We start from the raw sequence: 27,197 nt of genomic DNA, 5'->3' as shown, positions 1-27,197 counted from the left end.
ATTACCTGCTGCATTTAACAGAAGCAGGAAATAGTTAAATTCCATTAAATAGTTTACTTAATAGTTTACAAAGTCTTCCTCAAATCTATTCAATTAATGCCCATTACTTGAATGGGTAAAATTCAAAGGAAAAATAATGCTTGTGTTACAATAGAAACGTGTAGCTTTGTTGCTGGATGATTCTGCACTGTTAAGAATTTTTTTTTGCTTACAAAACAACACTAGCTACATATTGAACAGACAACAAGCACTGGTTCCTGCATCATACTGCTACATATTGAACAGACAACAAGCACTGGTTCCTGCATCATACTTCTCTAGACAGCACTACTACATCTCAAGTCTCCGTTAGAGAAATCACTCACAAAAATAACTTTTCACATCTACTTACTTCACCATAAAAGACCCACTGATAAACAGAACAGTTAAGAATTAAGCCATGTTGATTTGCCTACATGCAAGTACAACTAAAATTTCCAAAATTCCTAAATTACAAAAGGAAAAAGCAGCAAGCGTTAATCAATTATAGTTTCTAATGTAACAACACATTTATTGTGAACTCAGCTAGCCATAGCAAGTCACAAGCCATCTATCAAAGCTCATTTTACACATAACTACATGTACCACTGTATTATCCCATTTCTTGAGACATTAGTTCTAAATTTTTTACCTTCGTCTTTGTTTTCCTGTTTTCTTCTTTTCTTCTGTGTATGTTCAGCCTACAGAAAAGGCATGTGGCAAGAAACACTCAATACTTGGTCATGTAACTAGAATTCTGTATGAAATTTGCTTATTGATTCTTAATTTTGCATTTCATTTTCTTGTAAAACATTTGAGAGATAACACTTTTTTCCACAGTAAGATTTAAAAAAGCAATGTTTCTGTTCTTCCAGTTCAAAGAAAATTCACAGTACTTTCTGTTCTTTGCTTTAACAGTTAACAGAGATAGGTCACCACACATGAAAAATACTAACACGAGCCACGCTGCAACAATTTGTAAAGCAACTTACACTGCTGATACAAGTTCAGAACTAACGTTCTCCATACATTCTTTCCAGAATCACATAATTTAAACTCCATTAACTCCTTCAGTTCAGCAAGATCCTTCAGCCATTGATAAGCATGCAGTTTTTACCTTTGAAAACAAATCTTACATTAGCTTACCTTGCTATGCTGGGTCTTAGTATAATGATAAAAGAACATGTTGAATTCTTTCAAGCATTCATCTTTCAGTTCATAAACTCCATGTCCAGACACACCAGGCTTCCTTAAAAAGAAATATTTCATGAGAGATTAGTAATTTAAGTTCGACATATCTTTGGAAGTAAATAACAAGACACAGGATTTGTTTTCCAAGAAAAAGCTGTTAAGAAAGGAAATAGTGATGGTTACCTCGTTAACTTACAGAGAACAGACTGGGTACAGTTTTAACGTCTTTTAAGACTGTTGACTACCCTAAATTCAACCTAGTACTAAAATATTTATGTCTCCATAATCTACACCACACAAAGACAAATGAATTCATTTTAAATGCATGGCTTACAATTTTAGACATTGAATGATAGTGTATAAAGTTCATTACTTCTTTAACCAGTGTACAAAACAAGCAATACAAAGAGCTACTTCCCATCTGTATGGGCCAAAACAGCATTTTTTGAATTCTCCTTACAGCTCCCACAGCAAAATTCCTAGGTACACGTATCATTGCCATTGATTAAATATAAGCAAGCCACATGAAAATGAAAATAAGGTACACTAAACCAATTAAAATAAAAATATATTCCCTTGACAAAAACATAGCAAACATTTGAAATAGTTTTTCCTCAACTGATGCAACTTTTTTTTCTGTATCTGTATTTTCCAAAATGTGCCCCTCATCTGACAGCTACAGAAAGCTAGCAAATAAATAACATTTCAATTAATGACTGGGTGATCAAAGATATAAAAAGTTGTTACGGCTCTTAACTACTTCTGAAATTAAATGAGCTTTGGAATGTTTTCCCACTTAACATCACTAAACTTGTAAAGCCCCTCAGACTGGATCTGAAGGAAAGAAACAGCAGCTTCAGATATTCAATACACTTTTCTTTCCTCAGCACATATGAAAATGTATGTAGTTCAAGACAGTAAAATATTAGCTGAATAAGCAGTGTAGCACAGCTTGTTTAACCCATATAAAACAAAGATACGGTATTTTATTTTCAAAGTAGTTATAAAAAAAGAAAAGCATTGTTAAGAACTTACTTAAAAGTTGCTACTTTATCAATTACATTTTCCAAGCCAGTTTCATTGTTCTCCTGGTAAGAAAAAAAAAATAAAAAAATTTTGGCATATCATGATTTAAATCACTTCAATATTATATGTCTTACAGAAACAGACATCAAAATTCAGAGCAATTCTATAATTCATTAATAGATTTTGCCCAGTGTTACTCAGAAAGCAGATATTCATAACTAGCATGCTGCAAAAAATTACTTAAGATGATTAAATACTTTCACCCATTATATAAAAATTGATTTGATTTCTAAACAGAGCAGTGACTTTTCTACTCTGAGAGTGGAAAAACAGAATTTTACTCGCTAAAAAGCCTGAGAATGGATCCCCTGTTACTGGTTCCAGGGTATTCATTTGAAAATAATTTTTTTTTTCCACTTTGACTTTTGGCCCTGAAAACTTGCACAAGCTGCAAAATTTAGTCCACTCCACTCCTCTTTGAGTGAATTTCTAACATTTAGATAGAATTCTAAGGAAATGTATGCTTTCAGACAGATAGGATCTTTCAATGCACCAGTTAACATGATCAGAAGTACAGAATCATGTTTATTGATAGTAAAATGGCCAAAAAATAACTTCAAAATTTTTGTTCTTGAAATGAAGAGAGGTATGCCTAAAAACAGTAAAAAAAAGAAAAAAATCCACCTCTTCTTTAAAATGAATTATTCCTCCTCAAACCTCTTGAGTCAACCTCTAATTAACTAATTAATTAAGTTTACCTTCACATCAGTAAGCTTGCAATGTTGTATTTTATTTGCTGGACATTAGGAAGTATTACTACTCGGAAAGGGTAGTCAGGCATTGGAATGCACTGCCCAGGGAGGTGGTAGAGTCACCGACCATGGGAGTGTTCAAGAAAAGTTTGGATGTTGTGTTGAGGAATATGATTTAGCTGAGAAGTATTGGTAATGGTTGGACTGGATGATCTTCTAGGTCTTTTCCAACCTTGATAATTCCGTGATTCTGTGATTTCTCTAACAAACTTTAAACTTTTATATTAAGAAATAAGTAGTTTCATACAATGTTATGGAAGATTAACGGGAAAATGACAAAAATAGAGAAGTTCAATTGAGTTAAAATAAGAAACAAGGACTCACATTTTCAGGCAAGGATTTGGCAATTGCACTGTGAGCCATTGGCTCAATACACAGTAGATGAATGATTTCTCTCATGATAACATCCTCCTTTGTCACATTACTCACACCAGGCACATATCTTTCTCCTATCAGATTTGATCAAAAGGGAGACAATTGCAAATATGACAGTTACAAAGCAATTCTGACTTTTGCAAGGAAGTAAAGCTATTGCTGAGATTTCATAGTATCTGGGGAACATAAACTTCTACTACACCAAGTGTGAGAGAATGATTTTTTGGCCAAGCTTCCTAACAAAATGGGCTGAGTTTCTTATGATATACCTTGTAGCTAGGTACAAAGTAAACTTATCAGCTTTTTTTATTATATAAAACTACTGCTTTCAGTTGACAAAAGCTCAAATTGCTGAACAATCTATGTAAAAAAAAGAAAGCATTTTCCACTATCCTCCCCAAGTAATCTGTATTTTAAATAAAGCAAATCAAGCCCATTCCTTCCAACTGTAGTTATTAATCACTATCATAATACCAGAGAGGAAAAAAACCAACTTACCCACAACATAGATGATGATCTGTAACATTTCTTCTATTAGTACATTACATTGCTTGATCAAATCCTACAAGAATGAGAGAAATGAGGCTTTTTTATTGAAAATCCATCAAATGAGATTGACCTCAGATACACTACATCACTGAAGCACAGTACTGTGAAAAGATCTCTCCATTATTATGGATCAGACGAAATGCCTGCACTTATAGTGCACCTATTCTGCAACTGAAGTGCAAGTCTCACATTCAGGAAAAAAAAATAACACAAATGTGCCCCAAATGAGAAGTTACATAAAAGTTTCAAAACTCAAGAGGTGGCACAATAATCCAGGGAAGTTTCATCAAGAACAGAGGGACAGACACTACATATTGTAGATCAGGAATTCTCCTGCATTTTGGTAGACAACCTCTGAAATTAGTAACAAAGAAATCAGTTCGCACAAGGAATCATTCTACCTTCTGAATGCAGAACAAGAAATAATGAAAAGCTAAAGAAACATACGTAGAAAAGGCACATAGGATGGTCACAGTTCTAATCTATTCATCCAATCCCAAGCCATGCCAGTATTCCCTGAACTGCTTAGTCCTGCTAAGTAGTCCTGCTTGAGGACAGGTGTTGGACCAGATGGCCTCCAGAGGTCCCTTCAAACTTAAACCATTCTGTGACTGTGTTTTATCTAAACACTGGATCCTCTGTTGACTGACTTACTGTAGTTTAAAAAAAAATAAAAAAAAATACAGTGAGCAACAGTAACTAATTTTTCTATTGGGTCCTTACATTCAAAGTAATTAGCTGAAATACTTGATGCTTACCTGATCTTTGGTGAGCTTGATCTTTTTGAAAGCATCTGCAAGCTCGTATCTCTGGAGTAAGAGCAATAGGAAATGGTTCGGATCCATAAGAGATGCACCAATCTGTGAATAAGAACAATATTAATACCAAATCACACAATTCTGCACTATGAAAATAGCCCCTCTACCAAGAAAACATTTTGAAATGATACATATTTAAGATAAAAAGCAAATCCATTAAAATGTTATGAGTCAAGTAAGCAAGGATTTAGACATCATACCTGGAGCATGATGATGTCTTTATCATACATCTCTTCTCTGCACTTAACATCTTGATAATAGAACACCTGAGAAATAAGAAAACAAAATCTAAGCAGAGATATAATGAAGAAATGCACCACAAATCTGCACCAGTCAATGTCTGAGACTTGTAAAGCGTCTTTATTAGAGGAAACGCAAGTTCTATGTTTCTTTCAGATTGAGCAATGTTAAAACCAAGTCATCTAAATTCACATCTAGAAATCTTTTCATTTTGTGAATTTCTGTAAAAGTAACATCCATAACCTATTTCTGCCCTGGACCAAACTACCCATCAGGAACACCACTGAGAAACACTTGCATACACCATTAAGATCAAGATCATTAAGATCACCACTGTTTAGCATAAGGTGCACACCTGACTAATCAAGGAGAGACCATTCCTTCTCCACATCTCTGCAGCAACCTGAGCAACCAAAACAAGACATCGCAAAGGATATTCAACTAGCAGTTCCACTTGAAATTCCTCCTAGAATTAAAAAAGAGTTATGTTTGTCAGTGATTTTCATAAAAAGTCATAATGAACAGAGACATGTCCAAAGCAGCAAAATAGCCTGAAATTCTGTAACTTCAATAACACAAATGCCTTCTCCCTTCCCAAGTATAAATCATACAAAGCGTTTGAAAAACAGAAATCTTACAGGAGAAACAAACTCATGCAATCTTGAGATGGCTCCAGTCTTGCTTAGTTGTACATGAAGACCTACATGAACGAACAGAACAAAAAAAAAACAAAAAAAACCATAAATCTGAATCAGTCAAGTTTCTAATTCAACCACTTCAAAATTTTAGTGAAATTATCTACAATTCAGAATTATAAGAAACAGTTGAGGTTAATTTAGAAAAATCTTAGTGCTTTTATTTATTTATTTTCTCTGTAAGGTTGAAGATCTGTTACAATGTCACAATAGTTTTAACCAGTTTTACAATCCATTATTTTATGAATAAATCTCTTCATTTTTTAAATTTATTAAAACCATTTAAATAGAGATTATAAGGATCACAACAAGATTTTAATATCACATTTTAATCACATATGTCACTAATAACAGAATTTCAAACAGATGGTATCTTGTTAGCAAATGATGTGATAAAATATCTACAGCCTAATAACAGCATATGATTTCACTTGTTCTTTAGAGAAAGAGCTGATCACCCACCACTGTGGTCCCTGTGAATTCTGTCTAGAAATCTGTCCTGGCATGCTACAAACATATGTCTTTTAGGAGGAACATTTTAACAGTTCTAAGAGATAAGTGGCTGGAAAATAAATCTGACATATAGAAATAATGCACATTCATTTCAGTATAAAACATAGAAATTGGGAACAGAAAACAGAAATGCAAACAGTTCAGATAGAACTGAAGACCTCTATGTTTGTTAAAGCACAAAACGTTTCCTTCTTGCCTTTCTGCTTTTTTCTTTCTCTCCTGCTTAAAAATGCCTTCCAACACTACAAATGCTCCTTTATGAAAAAAATTCCATTAGTGGAGCATCTGGGGAACAGCGTCACCTCATGAGAAAGTCACAAAGCAAATGACCTGTGAAGCACTTTATCTAAATGTTTTCTAAAATAAAGAACGGGATGGATGAGAAACCTACTTCAAATAGCTAGCAAAATACAACACCTACCTGCCAGAGTCCTAGAAAGTGGTAAATGTATGCTGACAGGATCTGAAGACACTCTGTAAGGTCTGCTTTCCAAAGTATGGCCACATAAGTGAAACACTGTCTTCTCCCGTGAGCGGCCATTTGTGCTGCACCTCATCACAGCTTTATGACATTCTTTGTAGGCTCTCAGCAACAGCTCCTCCTGGAATTTCAAGTAAATGCAGACATTTGCATTTGAAATTGATACACAAGCACAAAACTTGCTCACCTGTTCCTTTTCAAATAGTTGCTCAAAATTCACACCATAATTACTACTGTCACTTAACAGCGAAAAACATTGGACTGGAGCAAAGGAGCACCAGCTGAAGCTAGCTAAGAGTATTCCAAGAGCCACTCTGTCAAACACTCTGAAATGAATGGGCTTACTTAAGCTGCACTGTTTTATGTGTTTGCAAAGTTTGCATCCCAAATTACATCCTGCTTTCATTTGCTTTAACTCTTATTTTCTCTAGTTAAAAAAAAGAAACCTGTCTCAAAAGAGCTTTTTTTTTTTTTAAACATCTTCCTCTCTTCCCCCAGCAGAAGGATGAACTCCAGAACCAAATAAGATTTTACAGGCTAATGACACCTTAGCATGAAGTTTCTGCAGTTCCCTGTTCCAGTTAAAAATAAACACCATATGCTTCAAAACTTTTAAAACTTGATAGATTGCTATGAATGCTAAGAAAAACTTCTTCACAATTTGTCAGATACTGCATGCAATTCTGTCATCTAGATGATAATACTCTGGGATCCCCTTCTCCACATCAAACCACGGATTAATTCTTCCACACTCCTTTTTGTGGAGATCTGTACTATACAACAGTAAGCTTTTTTCTAAAAATCAGTCACCATTCAAAAAGTACTCAAATATTCACAGATGTCATGCATATATGAACTCCAGACAACAAGTTTCCTTACATCACAGGCACACCATTCTTGGAACATCAAGAGTATGTTTTTTAGCTGCATCTGTATAGCGATGGCCGCTTCCCAGTCAGGGTCCACCTCAATGTGCTGACCAATCTGTCTTTTTATTTCTTCCATTCCCTAAAACAGAGATGCCACAAAACAAACAAGCTAAATAAAGGATCATGGACTTAAAGTAACAGAAAATCTCATAAGCAAATACTAAAATACAGGTGGTTTGGCTGTAGCCAGTTGCTGAATAGTACTTATGTAATTATTACCTTGTTACCCATCCAAAACAGAAGTATTTATTTTGTGTATTTATATCAAACAAAAGCACCGTATGGTCTTCATATAAGCATAATAGAAAGAAATTATGTGAATGTATCATACCTGCATGCAAGTTAAAATCCTTAGGAAAGAAACAAATCCTTCTAAAAAGCGCTCCCTCAGACGGATTGTCCATACTGTAGGCTTGCTGATTAAAATATACCTGTCCCCAAAGAAAACATTATCTTCTTTTGCTCAGAATTCTCTTCTGCTTATGCTTGTATTCAAAGTATTCATTCTATTAAAATGTTCAACATCATCAACACATTACATTGCTCAACCAATCTCAAACACTTTAAACTTTCACCAAACATTAGAGGTGCTTGGTGCAACTCTGAAATTAACAGATGTTGAATTCCAAAATACTCAGTTATTTTGCTTTTGCCTTACTTAATTCACTACAGAAATACAAGACCTCATCCTGCTTCCAAACTTTCATGAATTGCTTAAGCTTGTCAACTTTATTCTTACCTGAGGTCATATATTACAGCATATACCCTATTCAGTTTATCTTGGCTGTAACCTTGGAAGTTGAACTTGTCGTTTTTGTCTAGATACTCTGGAAGGACTTCCAGGAGCGTCTCTGTAATGGTAGTGATTACATTTTGCTCTTCAATAAGATGGCGAGCCTGAAGAAAATTAGAACTATTTATTTTTCCTATTTCTGTTTGAGAACTGTCAAAATTTTTTCCTTCAAATGTATCTTAACTACAAGTTATTTAAGCATTTATAAAAGCCACTAATCCTCTGATAATATTTACTATGCATGAAAACAATCTGTAACAGCTTGGCTTGTTTGTTTTTTCTGAGCATCAAGGTAACAGACATCATCCAATGGATCCAGAAGGATTACATCCAAGACCGGAGTACTTATGTAAAAATAAATAAATAAAATCTAAAGTATACTAGTTTCCCCAAAGATCTTTATATTTCACTCACACAAAATGCCTTTAACCAGTTTTTGACAGTATTTTTTAACATGAACAGTAAATTAAACACAGGCTAATGAAAAGAATGATGCTGCCCAAAACATCCACTTACTTACACTCCCATTATCTTCTACCATAAATTTGCAAGTATCTTCAATGCCTGTACTTGCATATTGACTTCAAAAGACAACATGATTCATTTTCAACTCAGCAATGCATAGACTGCCATGTACAGAAGTAAGGTAGTACTGCTAGCAATTTTCATGTTTGTTTTACACTCCTAGTGTAGACAGGCTGTACATACCAGAGTAGGAACAGTGAATATCTGAACCGAGAGTGCTGTCACAGAAAGAACTCTGTCATGATCATCGCTGATATATTCTTTTTGCAATGTCTTGTAATACTGGGAAAAGAGAATATTTGGAAATTAAATAAGACAAGCTTGAATTAAATGTTTCATTTACTAGCAAGAACTATATTTCAGATTCCTAACAGAAATAGCTCAAACAAAAATGTCACAATGTTCTCAGTGTACCACTGTGCTTAAAACACGTGCCCCTAGTACTGAAGTTGAACACAAACTACTCTCTCAAAGCACCAACAACATATTTTTATCTCCTACAGCCAAACTTCTGCACATAAAAAGAATAAGTCAGTAAAATATTATAAACCAAGTCTTCCTGCTCCTCCAATAAACAAGCTTTGACAGTTACTCAATAGCTGTTTAGAAAGGCGTACAATAAATGAGCCTTCATTTATTCTCTTTACTTCCAGGTGAAACCACGAAGTGTCAGTCATCCTTATCAAAAATTAAAACTCTCAATAAAACAGCCTTATGTTGTAGAGACAAATATTGTGTGTTTTCTCTAAAGCAGACCAACCAGTTTCAGCTGCACGTCAACAGCTGTTCCAAATTATATGGAAAATACTAACAGTACTATATTCATAATGTGCACGTATACCTACATGACCATAAGGAAGAAAGACAAAGGGATTAATACACTCTACAAAGACTGGTTAAGTTGTTAAAACTCTGCTTGTGCAAAGTATATTTTTATTGAAATCATTTTTAGGTTGAGGGGAAATTTTACAAACCTACTAAACATTAACAGCATGAGAATTAAATATTTACCTTTACAAATTCCACAGCAAAATGTTTTTTGTAATCCATTTCCATGAAAAAACTACTGAAGATAAGCTCATGAAGAACCTTCCTTGCTCCTGTGAAAAACAAATAATTCACTTCAGTTTAATAAGATGCAGCTTTTATGAAATAAAAAAAACAAAACATACTTCACAATAATTACAAGCCTTGATATTGTTATAAAGCGTATGGAAAATGTTATTCATATCATTTCTTTTACTTTTGACACTTTGTGGTATGTATTTAAAACAGCAAGTATCAAGTCACTCATATTTAAGCTACATTTTGTGAGAAGTTTCTTGAAAATACATAAAGCAGGAAAAATTCAGAAGGCAAATATCAGTAATCTCAGCCCTAAAAAACAAAGATTGTATCAAATTAAGTGTAATATACAAACAATGAAAACGTGTAAAAAGAACTTTAAAATATTTGTTACATATATAAAGAAAAACTTTGTTCTCCAGTTCAGAAGAAAGTGGCAACACAAACCTTTATGAAGTTTTGCATCCCAAAGCATCAACTGGCTTATGAAGCACGGCTTTTCAGATCCAGCTTCTTCTTTAAGACATATTTGACAAAAGATCTTGCGAAAGTCACCTGTAGGGATACAAAACCAGTAATTTGTACAAGAATACTTTGATAATTAAACACTGTGAACCAACAGGATGAAAATTACAGAATTCTGAAAAAATAAAAGGGAAAAAAAACAAGAAGGCATTTCATTATCAGTCAGTTCTTAACTATCTTTCCCAGTGGACAGACTCCCATAATCTATCCTTATTTTCTCCTATTAATTTCACTCAGCTTATTCAATCAATCCACTGAAGTAGAAGGATATTTTAAAATTCACCATAGAACAAATTTGCTAATGGCTTTAGTTGTCATACCTGTGTTTCACCAAAGTCACTAATCATAATTATATCAGTGAATATCAGTACACATTCATATATGATTTATTTACTAATTAGGAGGAACATAACTGTATTGCTGTATTGCTGTAGTGCTGAAGTCATTTCCTTGAGAGAATTACTCACTGACAGGCGTTACTGTAACTAAATTATTTACACTTACTTGAATAGCTCATGAGTTTGTTCAGCCAAGAACCAAGGCGCAAGGCAAACTTCTGGTGAGCCATGACGTCAGCATGCAGAACTTCCACATGAAGTGGCCGTTGTGAAACATTTTCAGAATGCCTCTAGGAGTCAGGTGAGTATTAGGAGACATAGAATAAAGATAACGTTAATTTTCATACTGGTCTTCACCACCTATTTCCTCTCCCAAGCACACATCAACAACATCATGAAACATAAATTTGCAAGATGTTTCTTTACTGAAGATATCTACTCATAGCAAAGACGGTGGGATAAATTCCATGTCAAGAAGTTCACAAACAGGTTATAAAAGAACATAAGCACTAACGTACTGTTCAACACACACATCTTCAGTATTAATAATGAGGTTGATTTGTTTTGTTTTGTTTTTTTCCTTAAGAAAAACATTTTAGGAAGTCACCTTGATTTCTTCCTTTGCTTCCTGACAAGAGACATAATGTCCTGCCTTAACAGCTCTCCGACCCTGTTGAAAGACATACTGAATGTGAACAATCTGAAATAAAACCCAGGTGTCACAGAAGCTTGACTGCAGCTTTATTTTATTACTTGTATAAACTGGGACCAACATCACTTACAGTGCTTTTAGACACCTAAAAGCAAATCAAAATCAATCTAATTATCTTTAGAAAAAAGGTATTTGATTAAAACTAAAATGGCATAGCTTAAAGTAAAGTTCTGGTACATCAGTGTCAGTAGATAATGAAAATTCATGTACGGATTAATACAGAAGAAATCAATTTCCACAGAATGCTGTAAGTAGAAAACAGAACAACTTTCTTCCTAGCACAAAAACACACTCCTCCTGGATTGCCTTACTGCAACCATTCCTATTATTTCTTACTCTTGTATGTGAAACAGTAGAATGTATTAAAAGTGTCGGATTTATAGACCTGTCAATGAAGCCAAGAATAGCATCAGCTTAGTTCTCAAATTTCACCCAAAGGATATAAGACTTCTAAAACAAGATTTCAATAGGAGAATTTAGTGGGAGGAAGCTCATCTGTTTGTGTGTGAATGGCTAGGTTTTATATTTTTGTGAGTTGCATTTCAGGTAAGTCACACACTCAACATTCTTCCCTCCACAGCTTTTCTACCCCCACGACCCCCCTCCCAAACAGAAAAAAAACTACATTAAGGTCTCCAACCATTGCTTAGAGATGCTGGTTGGAACTGTGGTTTGAGAAAAGGTAGTAAAAATGTCAAGTTCACTGATGCTCCCTCATGAAGTCTCTGATTTTATTTGCTTAATTTGAAGCTTTATGATTCTCAAAAGAAGTGTTTGCTCTGACTCAGACTAACATTTGCAAAATATAAACTGTAATTCTCATTAAATACAACTGAGTAAGTATATTACTGTTGTTATTAATTTTTTTTGTCTGAAAAACAGGTATCTATTCTGAGAAACTAGCAACTTCACACAGATCAACTCTTCACAACAAACTGATTTCTGTCACAAAGAAAAAAAACAACGATTTTAAAACTTCCTTGAAGTATGACACTCTTAAAAGCGAATTAACCATTATTCTACAATAAGCCTTTCTCACTCTTCAATCTCCAGCACTCTATAAACTAAGATTCTATGACCAGAAGATGACAGTAGCCCTTCTTAATGATTAAAAATGACTTTTTTCCCCACATCCAGAGTTCACTAACCTCTTTATCTATAGCAGTAGTATGCAACTGGGCTTCACCAAGTTCACAGCCAAGTGCCCTTTGCAGGCTATAGATGACATGATCATAAGAATGATGTTCATCATTGAAAAGGACGCAGTAGTAGCTGTCTACCTTCTCCCTACTGGGAAAAAGGCAACATTTCAACATACAAATCAAAACTAAAAAGGTAAATAATTCAATATAAACAACAGCTAACTTGAAAGCTTCAGACAAATATCAAATACAAATTACATGACAAAATTAAACTTTTTTTCCCATGTCAAAAAAGCATCCAAAACCACACCATCTCTACCAGAATAAGCCACAGAAACCACGTACAAAGTATAGTTTCTTGAATATTCCATTTTTATTTCTTCTCTGCCATTTTATGATCTCATTTGACTTATTAAGTTGACCAAGAAAGGTCTTTTTCTATTTGATTAGAGTACCATCGCATGCTATTTTTTTTTTTCAGGAACTATCAGCAGTTTTTCTCAGTATAATTGTGAGCCAAAGATTCTATAGAGTTTCTTACAGAGATGTTGACACTAATAAGTTATCATGACTGCAGTAATACCAACAGGTAAAACAGTATAAAAGTTTAACACCACACAGAGAAAGCTAGGAATGTTCCCTACCTAATTGTGAGCTCCGGAGGCAGTTCCTTCTCTTCTTCCCATATAAGCATATCTACGATGTATTTTATCACAGAGGGGAACACCCTCCTAGAGTGCTCCATAACTTCTTCATTTAACTGACATTCAGAATTCTGTGAAAAGAAATTTTTAAGAAGAGTTGGTAGAATGCCTTATTACTGGCATAATCCTGTGCTGATTGAAGGAAGCTCCTCTTCCTCGCTCTTTCACTTTAAAATCCAATAAGCTCCCTTGGGATCTGAAGTCAACATGAATAGATTCAGAATAACAAGGTGAGAAGATAACACTGGACAGAGTTGCATCAGTCCCTTACTGGAGTTTGCATCTCACAACACTACTGCTTCTAACTTACTACACACTAAGACCTAGTCCTCAAAGGTGGACAGGATGGTTTCCAACATATGGCAGGAAACACCATATGGTCGTCACACCCAAGTAGGAACTTAACCTACAAAGGCTGAGTTATAGAGCATAAAATACAGATAAAACAAGAATAACTACAGCTTTGTGTTTATGAGGAATACTGTTATGTTAGCACTTATCAAACCAACCACCAATATCTGACAACAGATTTCCATTTTCCCACTTCTGTAATTTTCTTACCAGGCTTTTCTTCCATTCTAGTAGTGATGCAACTTATAGCAGCCTTCATAACCAACTAATGTTTGTTCAGCTAGTGTAAAGATACCAACAATCCTGTCAGCTGGAAGCAGACAGACATGAGGGCTCTTAGCTTGAGACAAATTCTCACATACCGCAATGTCCACCACAAAGATAGACTGGTAAGAACAGCAAGAGCTTGAAGCTGCTCTGGTTGTAGATAAGCACTAATACAGGTCCTGATTAGCTCCTATTCATTTTATTTCGTATTTTGGAATTAAGGAATCAGAATTTTATTATTATTATTGGTCTAAGAACACAGAAACACCACACTGAGTTTGGAATGCTAGTGGAAACAGAGTTTAATTAGATTTAAAAGTTTATTCTGTTGTTTCTGTAACATTTGGTAATGATAATGTTCCCAAAACCTTGGATATTACAAGAGTCTAGATGTTAATATAAGCAGAAAAACAGAAATGAAAGCAGCTCTAGATAGTTTCTTTCTTTCCACACAAAAATCAGTTTTTATGAAGTTGAGCTCATTTGGGGTGAGATTATCAAAATCAATAGGACTTGAATATTTTCAATTTAAAATGTGAATGCAGAATGATATGAATCTGACAGGCTATGACTTAACAACGTAAAGCACATAGCACTAGAGTGTGATACATTAGTATTACACTGTTTTCTTACAGATCCTTTAAGAAAATAGCTTAAAAATGAGTAAATGATGCTACCACCAACCTTTAAGTCTCACACCCACAGAATGTATAGGCTAGAAGTAGAACTAATAGAACAAATAACTTCCATTTTTCCCCTCTTGTCCTGCAATTCTTAAGTGCATACAGCTAATAAAAATTACGTACAACCAAAGTTTTAACAATCGGCAACCTTTGTTTAGAGGCTCGACACTGAATTAATTTGTGTCCAAAAATAGCATATTTAACACCCCATATGTTGATCTAGATGGCTAAATGGCTATTGCAAAAAAATACAACCAGTTTTGTACAACTGTAATATAAATAAGAAATATTTTAAAATTTTCTCTAAATACTAATAAAAATTATTAGCAGCCCATTTCTATACTGAAAAAGAGAGCAGCAATTCAAAGAACTCTCTAAATCTCTTTCACCAATGTATAACTAGGTCAGTGAGGAAGTTATTGTGAAACACAGATGAAACCCATAATACATACTGCATCTAAGAAACATACTATACACTATTTGTAAAACTATTTGTAAATAGGAACTGAATAATACAAGCAGCAAAGAGGAGTGAGACACTGCCATTTAGGTTCAGAACCAAAGACAAAAAAAGACAAGAAAGGCAGACAGAGCTACACTTTAGTTTTTGCTTTCTGCTTGGAGACAACCAATGTCCAATCAATACATTTTGCCCCAATCAAGATCTTCACCAAGGAAACCCTGATTTGACTTACCTGGACATTCCACATGGATTAAACAAAATATTTACTTTCATACAAGGGAATCAGCATTTTTTTAAGATCAATATTTATTCTTTAAGCAACATTCTTACTTCTTTTGGAGAACCCGATGCTCCAGGCTCATGTTTAGTACACACTGGTCCAGCCTTCCATGCCTCTGTATCCCCACAGTCACAAAATCCACCTCCAGTGGAGCTATGCATCTGTAAAGGGCAAGTAGTTCAGGCACAAGGTATGCACACAAACAGCAAAAGAAAACAGAAACATGCTTTATTTAAGTAAAACACCTATTTAATGAATATTTACAAAATACAAGGGTTCTGGTGTAATCCAGGCCTATCACAAAACTTCTTTAAGATAAGAGGAAAGTTCTCAGAGGAATGCAAAAAAATTCCTGGGCAGCAAATTGAGCAGCAAGTAAATGAAAAATACAGCTCTATTTCTGTTGTTGAAAAAAAAAAAAAAAAAAAAAATGTTGCTTAACATTTATTTTAACTTTTATAGTCCAAAGTAGTTTATGGAAATCAAAATGGAAAGACAGTGTAAATGTGGAGACTGCATCAATGTCAGCAGTGATGAAACAACGGGTCTCTGTTTATAAACATCCCTTCTTGTACTTCTAAACAGAATGTACTCTCATATAAAGTACTGCACGTGACCGAGGATACAACTGCCACTTTCCAATCACAGCATTTTGCTATGGTGGATACTTAGGTGAAACTGTCAGAGAGAATAACATACGCAGTCAAACAACTGTACTCTTTGGTTCTTATCTTAGAAACTTATCTAATCAAAGGCTCTGTGTAGCTAAAAACGTGAGAGATTTTACTAATTAGGAAATTGCAGATTTAAAAGATTCCTGAATCTTCAAGCAAAAATTCTCTAAACCATTTATTAACAGAAGATGTCTCTACCTTGTACCGGTGATTCCTATGAATGCTATTCTGGAAGCAGTCCATACAGAGTACACAAGTTGGATCAACTGCACAGTCTCTGCAAGAAAAATGGTAACTGGAGAATTTTCCAAAACAAACAAAAGGAATTTTCACACACAGATGAAAATAGTCTTCTGAAAACCCAGAGTTAACAACAGATTCAGTTTATAAAAACACTGACAATTCCGCATCACAGAAGGAAGAAAGAGATTTTTTAGGCTTGAATCGAATACTTGAACCTGACATTTCAAATTCACTAGAAACATCCTTGATATCCACTATTAACATTTTTATTTTTGCCAAGAACTAAAAAGAAATGAGACTGACTGAGGAGTTCACTTCATTATGGTTTCCAGCAACAAATGTAGCCACTCTGCTGAACCACACTACTGTCAAGTTACCTTTAAAACTTTTTCAGTGGTTTCAAGTCAAAAATCTCAGCAGAACTTTATTTTATTGTTATTTTGTCCATTTTAAGGTGGTTTGGAATCTGAAGTAAATGTTACTCTACATTAAGGAAAGATGTACCACGACACAAGGTATGAATAGTCAGAAGAGTAACTACTTTTACAAAATCCACTTTGATGCACTACCATGCAAGGAAACATAGTAACATACCTTTATCCTTACCTGCAAGAGTATGTTGTCTCCCCTCCTTTGAACACCTTCCCACAGAGCTGGGAGATTCCGCTCTGCTGTAGTTTCTCTAGAAATGTATCTGGGTCTTCCCCAAATAAATAACATTCCAGGGGGTAAAATATTGCTGCCTGGACCATTTCTTCTTGTTTCTCCAGCAAGGGGTCCATCTCAGCTGAGTAAATATTTGGCACATGTTTTGCCAAGCACTGTAAAAACGTAGCTTGGAAGTCGAATCTTTCATCACACCACTGCAAGAGAAGTAAACCCACGGATAAGCATTAATGAACTTATAGTAAGTATGATTAAGCACTTTCACTGCAAATCCAGAATTCTTTTTTACATCAAAAGTCAGTTCTGTACACAATAAATCCCCAGAAAGCATCATTTCCCTAAAGTTTCCCTGCTGATTGTATTTCAGTACCCACCACAGCAACCTCTTTTCCCTTAATGTCTTCTATTACAACACTACGAGGCAGAGTTGGCAAGCGCTACGCTACTGTGGAGCTACCCATGTACTAATTTTCAACTACATGCATGCCAACAGGCCAGGCAATACACAAATCCCGACGCCTGTCCAGCTGCCAATGGCAGGAGCCGCAGCAAAGGTCTCCCTGCCTTCGCTGGAAGGTAGATTTGGGATTCATTCCTTAGCGTGCTGATAGTCACAAAACATGCAGCAACTCAACTGTCTTTGAAATCACAGCCTTTCAGTAGAATTTCCTTCAAACTGTTCATACGTATTCAATAAATACTGAGAAAGAAAACATCAACTGCTAAATAAATATTACATATATAAATATAATGCCCTTGGGAAACCGGACCAAAAAACAATCTTATGTTTCTATAAGAAATGTGACCGTTTTGGCCTGTTTCCTAATTTTCTTAATATAAGACCCTAATTTCACTTTTGACTTCTCTCATTCTCCGAGTTGTTCTCTTCATATATTCTGTTTGTCCTCCAAGTCTGAATATTCTTTCATATTACTCACATTATTTAGAAATAACTTCTATTTTTCCCCATTGTGCATCAGGTTAAGACTGCCCAGATTTACAATAATATCCAGTACCCAAAGCTAACCTGCCATAAGATATTTGTTCTGTGCTCTAGTCACATAAAACACTTGCCGAATGTCTTGAATAACAAACACTGTACTTCCAATATGTTTACAGTTAGCCTGAGGCTTCTACTGACATTTTGGCCGTGCATCTACCTTAGCATTATCCTTATTTGATTTACCATGGCGATGCTTGAACTGCAAAGTTAGGGAAGAGAATGCAGAGCAGACACTGATGGAAGAGAAAAGGCACTGATGATGGTATTGCTCAGTTACTGTATCTCACCAAAGCTGGAGGTAAGGATGGGGACCCTTGACATGCTCTTTTTCCAGAGCAAAAGAGAATCCCAGCCTGTAGCTCTTCTCTCTGTTAGTGACATTCCCAAGAGATGCTGTAAGTTTAGCTTCTGTATTGTTGGAACAGAACACAGAATAGCTCCAAGAAACACAGGGCTGAGCTTTCCTGAAAAGCTGCCAGAAACAGAGTGGGTTCTCACAGTCTAACTCAGAAACACTTCAAGTATTCCTACCGAAAGCTTTTAATTCCACTTAAATGTTATTCAGAGAATGGAGGGCAGGAAGTACTGGAAGAGAGGAAAGAAGGGAAGACAGAACTCTCCCAAGCAGGCCAGCTGCCTGCTGGTAAGCATTCAATTTATCTTCAACTCATGCCCAGGAAATAATCAATATATTCACAAAGGGAAATAAGAATTTTCTTACTCTCATTTTCAGAAGTTGCACCCTCACTTCAGACCTACCCATTTCTTTTCTATCTCCCAGAAGTAAACTACTATTTCCTTACTGACCACATATTGGCCAGTAAAGAGGAAATAAAATATTGCATTAGCTTCAATTAAGTTCTACTCATGATATGCACTGAATTAGCAGGGTGCCATTTAAGTCCAAAGAAGGTACAAGCCAGCTGCAAACAGAAATCAGGCAGCTCTTTGCCCAGCACTGGCTCAGGTTGTCCTGAGAGGCTGTGGAGTCACATCTTCTCATTTCTAGAAAACGCTGCCTGATGAAACAGACAAGTCATCATGCAGAACCAGGGACACTCAAGTGAGCCACAAATAAACCACCATCACAATCACCAGAATGAGCCAAGGCAGAACCAGCAGCAATACCACACGCCTGTTATCCATAGTGGGGTTAGCAAAGTGCGCACCACAGTGGTGGGCTCCCCCAGACACTGATAACTGCAGGCAAATGTGACATTGGGAACCTAACAGCAGCAAAGAGCACATTGGACATACATCATCTCCTCCCTTTCCTTCTCCTTTGCAGCCCTAACCTTCTGCAGCCCGATCTCTTTCCCTCCTTTCACCAATTGCTCCTGCTGCATTCTTTTTCAGGATGGCAAACTGCAGAAACAAGGGAGATGCTGGGCAGCAGGAGATGAAAAGCTGTTTCTCAAGGCAGAGCAGTTTTGTCAAAAGAGCAGAGCTCACATCCATTTTGCTCAAGTAATGCACGTGCTCTGTGCAACACAAGCAGCAACCTACAGCCATATGTGACCTTCCATGTGAGTATCACTGCAGAAGCAGCACCTCACAAGACTATATAAAGGATTTACCAGATCATCCCTTATCTTGTGTTAAAACACGTCCTCTCCCATGAGAACAAACTACTAATACTTCTTCCACATGCATAAACATACAGGGAACTTTCTAAAATTAATTCCAGCCAAACATCTGGTTTTGTCCTACATCTAAAAAGGGAGCACGTCAGCTTTTTCCAAAAAGAAGGGTGACATTAGAAAAGGTCACAAGAAGAAGAATAACATTTCCTTACAAATACTCCTATGAAAAGAGAATATCCATCATTTTGGCCACATCTCTCTCTCCATATACATATATAAACTTTTAAACTTTTTCACCTACAGAGTGTCAAATGAGATTTCTCACTAGTATGACAGAACTTCATCACTGCAACAGGTTTATTACCTACTATCAGTAGCCGTCGCCTCCACACTGGTTTCCATTCTAAGCACATTTGAATTCTAAGCAATCTTTGAATTCTCAAGTCTTTTCAGACAAATCATTTGCACTTGGCAACACTATAAAAAAGCAGCTCTCCTTAAACTGCATTGATTGACACATTGGTTCTTCGGTGCTTAACTGACTGCATAGATTTCAAGACTATTTTAAGAAATATACATTAATGTAATCAGTGAAAAGAAGGAATACTGATACTCATAAATACTGAAAAGCAAATTAGGAGAGAGCAGACAACGCAAACAGCATGAACTAAAAGCCACGTCTAGCCCAATATTCCAGTTTAAAGAAGTAGACAAAAAAAAAAAGCTTAGTTTGTGCACGGCATAAATCTGCCAAGCATGAAATAGCAATATCAGCTGCCTGTCAAGGCAGGAAGGATAAGCAAAATCCTAGGAATAAATGTATAAAATGTTGTAAACACACTGATTTTGAGCCAGTGACATTCAAAAGTGATACTAATAAATGCAAAAGGCTGCTCTTCTTCAACACATAGAACAGTTGGTACCAAACAGAGATTAGCAAAACAACAGATCCCAGAAAACTGGGAGATTCTGGTAAAGTCTCTCCAATTAAGCAACCATGAAAGGCATTTTAAAGTAAGGATAAGCATAGAGAAGCTCTTTCACAAGCACAAAGACCACTCCCAATTACCTTTGAAAGAAAGCTAATAGGTTCTTCAAATAACATTTTCATGTAAGGTTCTGATCTACACTTGTAGCTCAACATTCCTTTATTCTTTCTTCTTCTTATTATTATTATTATTTATTTTAAGTTTAAAATGGTCAGTTTCCCAACACACTGAAAGTAGCCAACTGCAGTATGGGACATAAAACAACAAAGAGATTCAAAGACATCTTTTCTCCAAAAAAGAGGCTTCAAATAAAAATCAGAAATTCATGATCACATTTGTTCTACCCTACCCTAAATCAAATTAAAAGTCATTAGGAGCAGTTCTATTAACTCAGAATACAATAAACATACAAAAGATTTATTCCTGGCTTCATTTTTTGTAGGTCAGTAAAAAGAGTATAATAAACAACACAATTCCAAGAAGCAACTCTGAGCAAACTCGTCCAAATCACCTTACATTACCATGCCATTTGTCTAATGCACAACTGTTCAGCTGATTATATACATGCCAACTTTCAATAATTTGCATTTAATCTTTATATTTAATTGCTGGAAACGAATGAATACCCTGTTCCTTAAGTATGTCGTACATATACATTTTATTCAGTACAGCATGCTGTTCAAATGACAAGAATTTCCTGAAAACATTGGGGGATGGGGGAACAATGCTGGCCAGGGACTGAAACTGGAAGAGGACAAGCTTCGTCACAACTACATCATGCTCACATTTCATGTTCTCTGACAAAGTACAGCCAAAAGATTATTAGGGAATCTAAGCTTAAATATATAAAAATATACTAATAAAGCTATATTAAACATATAGCTTACAATTCAGTTACAAAACATCTGCTTTGTGGCCTGTCAATAGCATGACTCCTTTATATGATACGGCTGGGAACCAGTCACATACCAAACTTTGGTCTGCCTTGGATATCAATAATTACACTGAAAGTAGCAAATTTGGCTTCTGAAGTTATTTTCTTCTGGCACAACATGGATAACATTCAATATTATCCTAACAGATCAGCTCTGACCTGAAGACACAAAACAACTGTATGATGTTTACATGCATTTAAACTTTGACCCCTAAGCCAAAGCAGTGTGTCAATCCACGTTAAAAGATGCTGTAATGCAGGTGTTTGCCCACTGGGAACAAGGCTCTTAATATCATAATATCAGTGCCAACTACTAAAGAATGGTCTACAGCAGAACCTACTGCAAACCCAGTGGTCTCCAATAGCCACCAGTTCTGTGAACCACAGCCAACAAGTGCCACCAGAGAAACGCCAGCAGTTACCAGGACAATGGGTTACTGTTTCAAATGCTGGACAGATAAAGCCAGTGCTACCTGTAGGGCAAGCAAGGCCTGGCTGTAGGTTGCTCGACCTGGTGGACACTCAGCTGTCAGTTTTCAATCACACTCACTGCCAAAATCACAAGTGCAAGTTCAGTGTGCAGAGATAATTGCTTAGATGCAGATAGCTGCCCAAGGAGACACAATCTAAACATCTTTCACATCTCAAATTTTTGGGTCAAATCAGAGTCGGGCAGAGAGTGATGCGTAATTGGCATGGCTACATTATGAGAAACAGGAATAAAAATCAGGTGTTAAACCAACATGCAAAATAAACATTTCAAAAGAATTCCCCCAGGAAAAAATAGCAAAATAATATTTGCTACTTATTTGTTGCATTCCATAAGAGTCTTGAAAATAGAATCTTTTAAGTTCTGAATATTCATTTGACAGATTGAAGATCCCTTTGTTTCTAGTGAAACAAAGAAAAGTCTTTGTTTCCTCTCCGTTCCTCTCCTAACATCCATGCATGGTCTCCTGCACTCCAGGGAACAAGACATCTAATTCATTTCTTAGCACCAGACTTTTCATCAAAAAATGCAGCCACAGTGGATGCTTATAAACAATGAATTTGGTAATGCCGGGAGGGAAATGACATTTGTTCATACTAAGTTCTCCTGTTCATTCACACATACTCTGACCTGTGCACTCACACAATATTGTGAATTTTAAGATCCACCATATTGTATACATAATTCTGCAGAGAATTAACGTGCCACAGAAATCAGACTAATCCATCAGTGTTCAGTACTAGTAACTCAGCACTTTCCAAAACCAACCTGTTTAACCCTAGCTTCTCCAGAGCTTTGGGATCCAGAAGCCACTTAAGCAGCTATCCTCCACTCGCAGCTACATCCTCCCCCAGTCACACACTTCTTGCAACACTGTAATAGTATTACAGCAACTGCAACTTCAGTGAAGCTGACATACCTTCATAATCATAGTTTACTCCTGCACTAACAAAAGCCACAAAAATGACCACGAAACATCAGTAAACATGAAAGAAGACACGGAAGGAAAAAGTACAGCACTGCTCAATGCCACAGCAAAACAAAAGCACCTCAACAGAATGCTAAATATTCAAGGACATAAGCAAGACTTTGGCAACACACCAGTTACTAGTTGCAACTTCATATTCCATGGACACGCTAATATACTGCATCCAGCTTGGACTATACACAATATAGGGATAAGACACTTTATATAACATTGACATTTTAAACTAATTCAGCTTACATAAACAGATCCTATCATTAAAGCTTTTATCTTCCATTCAAAACTATACTTATACACATAGGTATTGACAGGTGACAAAAGGCCTGAATTGTGAAAAATAATCTCTTCACAGGTACTGTTGAGAAGGTACACTTGCATCAAGAATCAAAGATTTAGCATGAATTAAAGAACTCTAAATTATTTTAATATCTAAACCCTGCTGGTATATTCCAGATAGCAGCTACCAAAGCAAGTAGGATTCAAACTGGAACTTATTAGGAATACAGATGGACAAACAACCAATGGACTGGACCCAGCCTGCTAAGCAGGCTTTTATTTGACCACTGGCAGTGCTTGCTAGCCAACTACTTGATGAGCCAAGTCCAGCCCAGCAGTCAGCCAAGGAAACTGGAGGTGCTGCTAGGGAAAGAAAACAGAGGAAACACAAGTCTGGATGACCTGGTTTATTACTAGGTCAGTGTTAAGTCGACAAGGGCAACTGTACCTTTCTCAAGGACAGGAAGCAATACAGACACTACAGAGAAGAATGAAAAAGTGCAGATGGGACCTTTAAGGCTGTAACTACTGCAGTGAAAAGGAAGCACAGGTATTCCCAACTACAGCCGTCCAACCTGAAGAGTTGGAGTTAAGAGGAGACAAAATTGCAGAGCTGGGCTGGGTGCAGAAGTGCTGGTTACCTGAGTCATCCCCATCCAAGCTGGAATGAGCCTGACTCCTGCAGTCATTCGCTAATTCAGTACCAAGCACTCTGAAAAGGTTTACTAGCCCAAGTGTCACGCAGCCAAACACGACCAAGCACTGCAAGCAACACACCCCTCGAAGCCAGAGATGAAAAACAAGAGCAGTATTGAGTCTGACTAGGCTGACCCTGACACAAACTTAACAAGTTTAGCCTGACTTAAATCCATTCCATTCAGCTGCTTGTCTGTTCCACACTCCACAAACCACCACAGCAAAAGAACACTCAGACCAGTCTGTCACTACAAAGACACAAATCAAAGAGGATAAGTTAATTCCAACTAACTAGTATCATCTTTAATATAACCACATACTGGATGTACTGCTTTCAGATTGCAGCTGTTTCTGATACCACTTGCAATCTAACATAATGAACTTGGCCCTGTGGCAGGGGGGCTGGAGATTCATGATCCTTGAGGTCCCTTCCAACTCGGCCATTCTGTGATTCTATGAACTCCATCAGGCTCGGTCTAAGTTCACGCCCATCTCTTTCCGTCTCCCTTAAGGATAATGCTTTCAGCCCCACACTCAACTCTAAAAACTCCTGCAGTTTGCTTACACACATGCCAGACAATGCAATCTAGATGGCCACCGGGCACAACAAAACTCTCTAGGAACTTGAAATCATGGTAATTCTGGCTGAAACCATGTAAAAACTAAAACAACTGAATGGAATGATGCTCCTCAGCATCATTCCATGTGTTGTTTACGGCATTATCAGTTTTACCTATCGCTGGGGCTAACCCAGCCTCCAATATTCCCAAGTAATGAATAGTGGACGCCACTGCTTTTCTAACTGATTGCAACAGCAGCCCTTAATACCCCTCTGACTGCATGCTGCACTCAAACTCACCAAGTCTCTTAACTCTGGTTGCATTATTTTCTTTTTTGACATTGCAACTCAATCAAATCACATTTCTATCAGTTTAAAATCAAGTTCTTTCTAATTTAGAAAAAGGAAAACCACACACAGATCTGTTACAGAGAGAAAAAATACAGTTGTCCTGAGAAATGATTCTGGTATCAGACTACGCTCCCCTCGGATTTGACCCTCACCATTTTGAGGAAAAGTATAACAGAAAGGTCACTGGCTTAGTGCTGCTACCCACATGAGCAGTCCCCTGAGTACCTACTTCCTGTTATTACTCTCAGAGGGTAGCACCATGCAAAGAGCAGCTCCTCTACATGCAATGTAGGAGCAGCTCTACCCCTATGCTCTACTTCTAAATATTCATACTCAGAAGCTCAACTTCCTATCACATACCCAGGATGCTCTCATTAGAGCAAGAAAAAATAACATGAAATGGAAGACTTCCAAAAGGCATTCAGACATGCTTTTAGCTAACAGATAAGCACTGGGCTTTAACCTACTTCAGCAGAAGAGCGTGCAGCACGGTTACAGTCACTTTGCAAGGTTATGAAGGAAAGCCTACAGGGTCCTTTACCTGCTGCCTCTGGACAAATCAGCCCTAAGAAGTGCTCACTGAATGAATATTAAACCTGCTATCGAATTTAATTTAAGGAGAAGACAGTTTTGTTCAGGTGAGAAACAGAGAGCTGCCTCCAACCCTATCCCTTCACACCTTCACTTCTTGCCACCTTATTCACACATGGCAGAACAAGGATCACCTTGTCATCTTTTCCAGAGTAAAGTTAACCTTAATGAAGGAACGAAGTCAGAGTAACATGCACACATACATGAAACGACTGAAGGACGTAAGAAAGCCCAAAGCTTCCTAGAAGTCTGACCTCGGATTATTACCTACAGGCCCAATTACGACACGGGACTTGGGCGGAGACGCCGCCGATGAGGCACTGCCGCATACAGCGGTCGACAAACCCTTTCCCCGGGGCCGCCCCAGACAGGCCCGCCTTCCCCGCGGGGCCGGAGCGGGGCAGGGCCGGCTCTCTGCCGCCCAGGCCGCGGTCCGCCCAGGCCGTGCCTCCCGCTCCCTGCCCAGCCTCCAGCCCCTCTGCGCGACGGTGCCTCAGCAGGTGCCGCGGAGACCTGTGGGCACACAAAGGCGTAACGCGGCCCGGCCTGCTGCTGCCTGTCGGTGCCTCAGGCCGCGGGCAGCCAGAAGGCGCCAGGGGCGCTCAGCCCAACGGCGGAGTCGCGGCACAGGGACGGCACGGCCACGGCACGGGCTGCTGCCGAGCGGAGCCAGAGGGAACCGCGCCGTCGCGTCGCGCGGCAGCCTCACCATAGCCCGCTCCTGAGGCTGCGCGGGGACCCGACCCCCCGCCGCTCTTGTTGCCGCCGCTCCGGACCCTCTGTTGCCTCCGTCCGCCATTTTGAGAGCCAGAGAGGCGGCCGCCGCCGCCGCCCGGAAAAAGCTCCCACGGCCACCGGGCCGCCGCGCTGCGCCGCCTCCAACGGCCCGCCCCAGCGGCGGCACGGCTGCAGAGCGCAGGCGCCGGCCTCTCTCTGCACATGCGCGGTGATGCTCAGCCGCCGTAGGCGGAGGCGCGGCGGCGGGACGGAGGTGTGTGCGCGCGTCCCGCCCTTCGGAGGCAGCTGTGAGCCTGCGGTGAGGTGATGCTGATAGCCCGGCATGGCCCAGCAGCGCTGTGAGGGGCTCGTGCGCCGCTTGTACCCGTAGAGAAATCCTGCAGGTGCGCTTTCAGGTACAGTCAGTAGGTTTCCCTCAGTGTGTCTGGCTGGGGGTACACTCAGAGTTGTTCTTACGCCTTGAAAATGTGTGACGGTATGGCAGCTACCACCCACCGTCGTACTCTGTCTTTGTTCTGTAACGCCCTAAAATGGAGTTAGCAATAGACCGAAGCGGCACGATGAGAACCGCCATCAGTCGGGGCACACTTCGATATGATTCTGATGAGCGGCTGCAAGCTGATTTATCTCACCCGAATCCATCGGTTCCCGTGCACGTGTCCCCACTGAGACAGCTTTAGGCAGAGGAATAAAACAAAAATACCGCGAATTTTGCAGTTTAGCGGTAGGCAACGAGCAAATTAAAAAGTCAGTACAAATCTTCATCCGAACGCATTGCAGGTTCGCAGTCGCCCCTTTTGGCGGCACGGCTGAGCGCAGACAGCGGTGCTGGCGTACGTACAGCAGCCGAGTTTGGGCTGCAAACGCTGTGAATTTTGATGGTCTCTCCTCGTGTGTGTCCACGAGCCATCGCGGCAGCCGGCT

The 27,197-nt window shown here is 38.0% G+C and overlaps 1 protein-coding gene across 1 annotated transcript in view; it reads right to left on the bottom strand.

Annotated features, from left to right (window-relative positions):
- Positions 1-26,656, bottom strand: part of UBR1 (ubiquitin protein ligase E3 component n-recognin 1) — a 51,442-nt gene extending 24,786 nt beyond the window's left edge. Inside the window, exons 1-24 of the mRNA XM_072339408.1 lie at positions 26,245-26,656; positions 17,019-17,275; positions 16,368-16,446; positions 15,546-15,656; positions 13,392-13,522; positions 12,754-12,895; positions 11,501-11,563; positions 11,060-11,183; positions 10,478-10,585; positions 9,977-10,065; positions 9,149-9,247; positions 8,387-8,544; positions 7,979-8,078; positions 7,598-7,726; positions 6,659-6,839; positions 5,668-5,729; positions 5,385-5,495; positions 4,990-5,055; positions 4,730-4,831; positions 3,921-3,984; positions 3,372-3,496; positions 2,245-2,297; positions 1,165-1,267; positions 671-719 (exon numbers count right to left, since the gene is read on the bottom strand). Coding sequence (XP_072195509.1) covers positions 671-719; positions 1,165-1,267; positions 2,245-2,297; positions 3,372-3,496; positions 3,921-3,984; positions 4,730-4,831; positions 4,990-5,055; positions 5,385-5,495; positions 5,668-5,729; positions 6,659-6,839; positions 7,598-7,726; positions 7,979-8,078; positions 8,387-8,544; positions 9,149-9,247; positions 9,977-10,065; positions 10,478-10,585; positions 11,060-11,183; positions 11,501-11,563; positions 12,754-12,895; positions 13,392-13,522; positions 15,546-15,656; positions 16,368-16,446; positions 17,019-17,275; positions 26,245-26,334 — 2,596 coding nt within the window. The 5' untranslated portion in view covers positions 26,335-26,656. The remainder of the gene's footprint in view (positions 1-670; positions 720-1,164; positions 1,268-2,244; positions 2,298-3,371; positions 3,497-3,920; positions 3,985-4,729; positions 4,832-4,989; positions 5,056-5,384; positions 5,496-5,667; positions 5,730-6,658; positions 6,840-7,597; positions 7,727-7,978; positions 8,079-8,386; positions 8,545-9,148; positions 9,248-9,976; positions 10,066-10,477; positions 10,586-11,059; positions 11,184-11,500; positions 11,564-12,753; positions 12,896-13,391; positions 13,523-15,545; positions 15,657-16,367; positions 16,447-17,018; positions 17,276-26,244) is intronic.
- Between the last annotated feature and the right edge of the window lie 541 nt (positions 26,657-27,197).

This window comes from Excalfactoria chinensis, chromosome 5 (genome assembly GCF_039878825.1).
Source record: "Excalfactoria chinensis isolate bCotChi1 chromosome 5, bCotChi1.hap2, whole genome shotgun sequence".
Classification (NCBI taxonomy): domain Eukaryota; kingdom Metazoa; phylum Chordata; class Aves; order Galliformes; family Phasianidae; genus Excalfactoria; species Excalfactoria chinensis.
The sequence above is the reverse complement of the archived record's forward strand: the minus strand, read 5'-3'. Positions and strand labels throughout refer to the sequence as shown.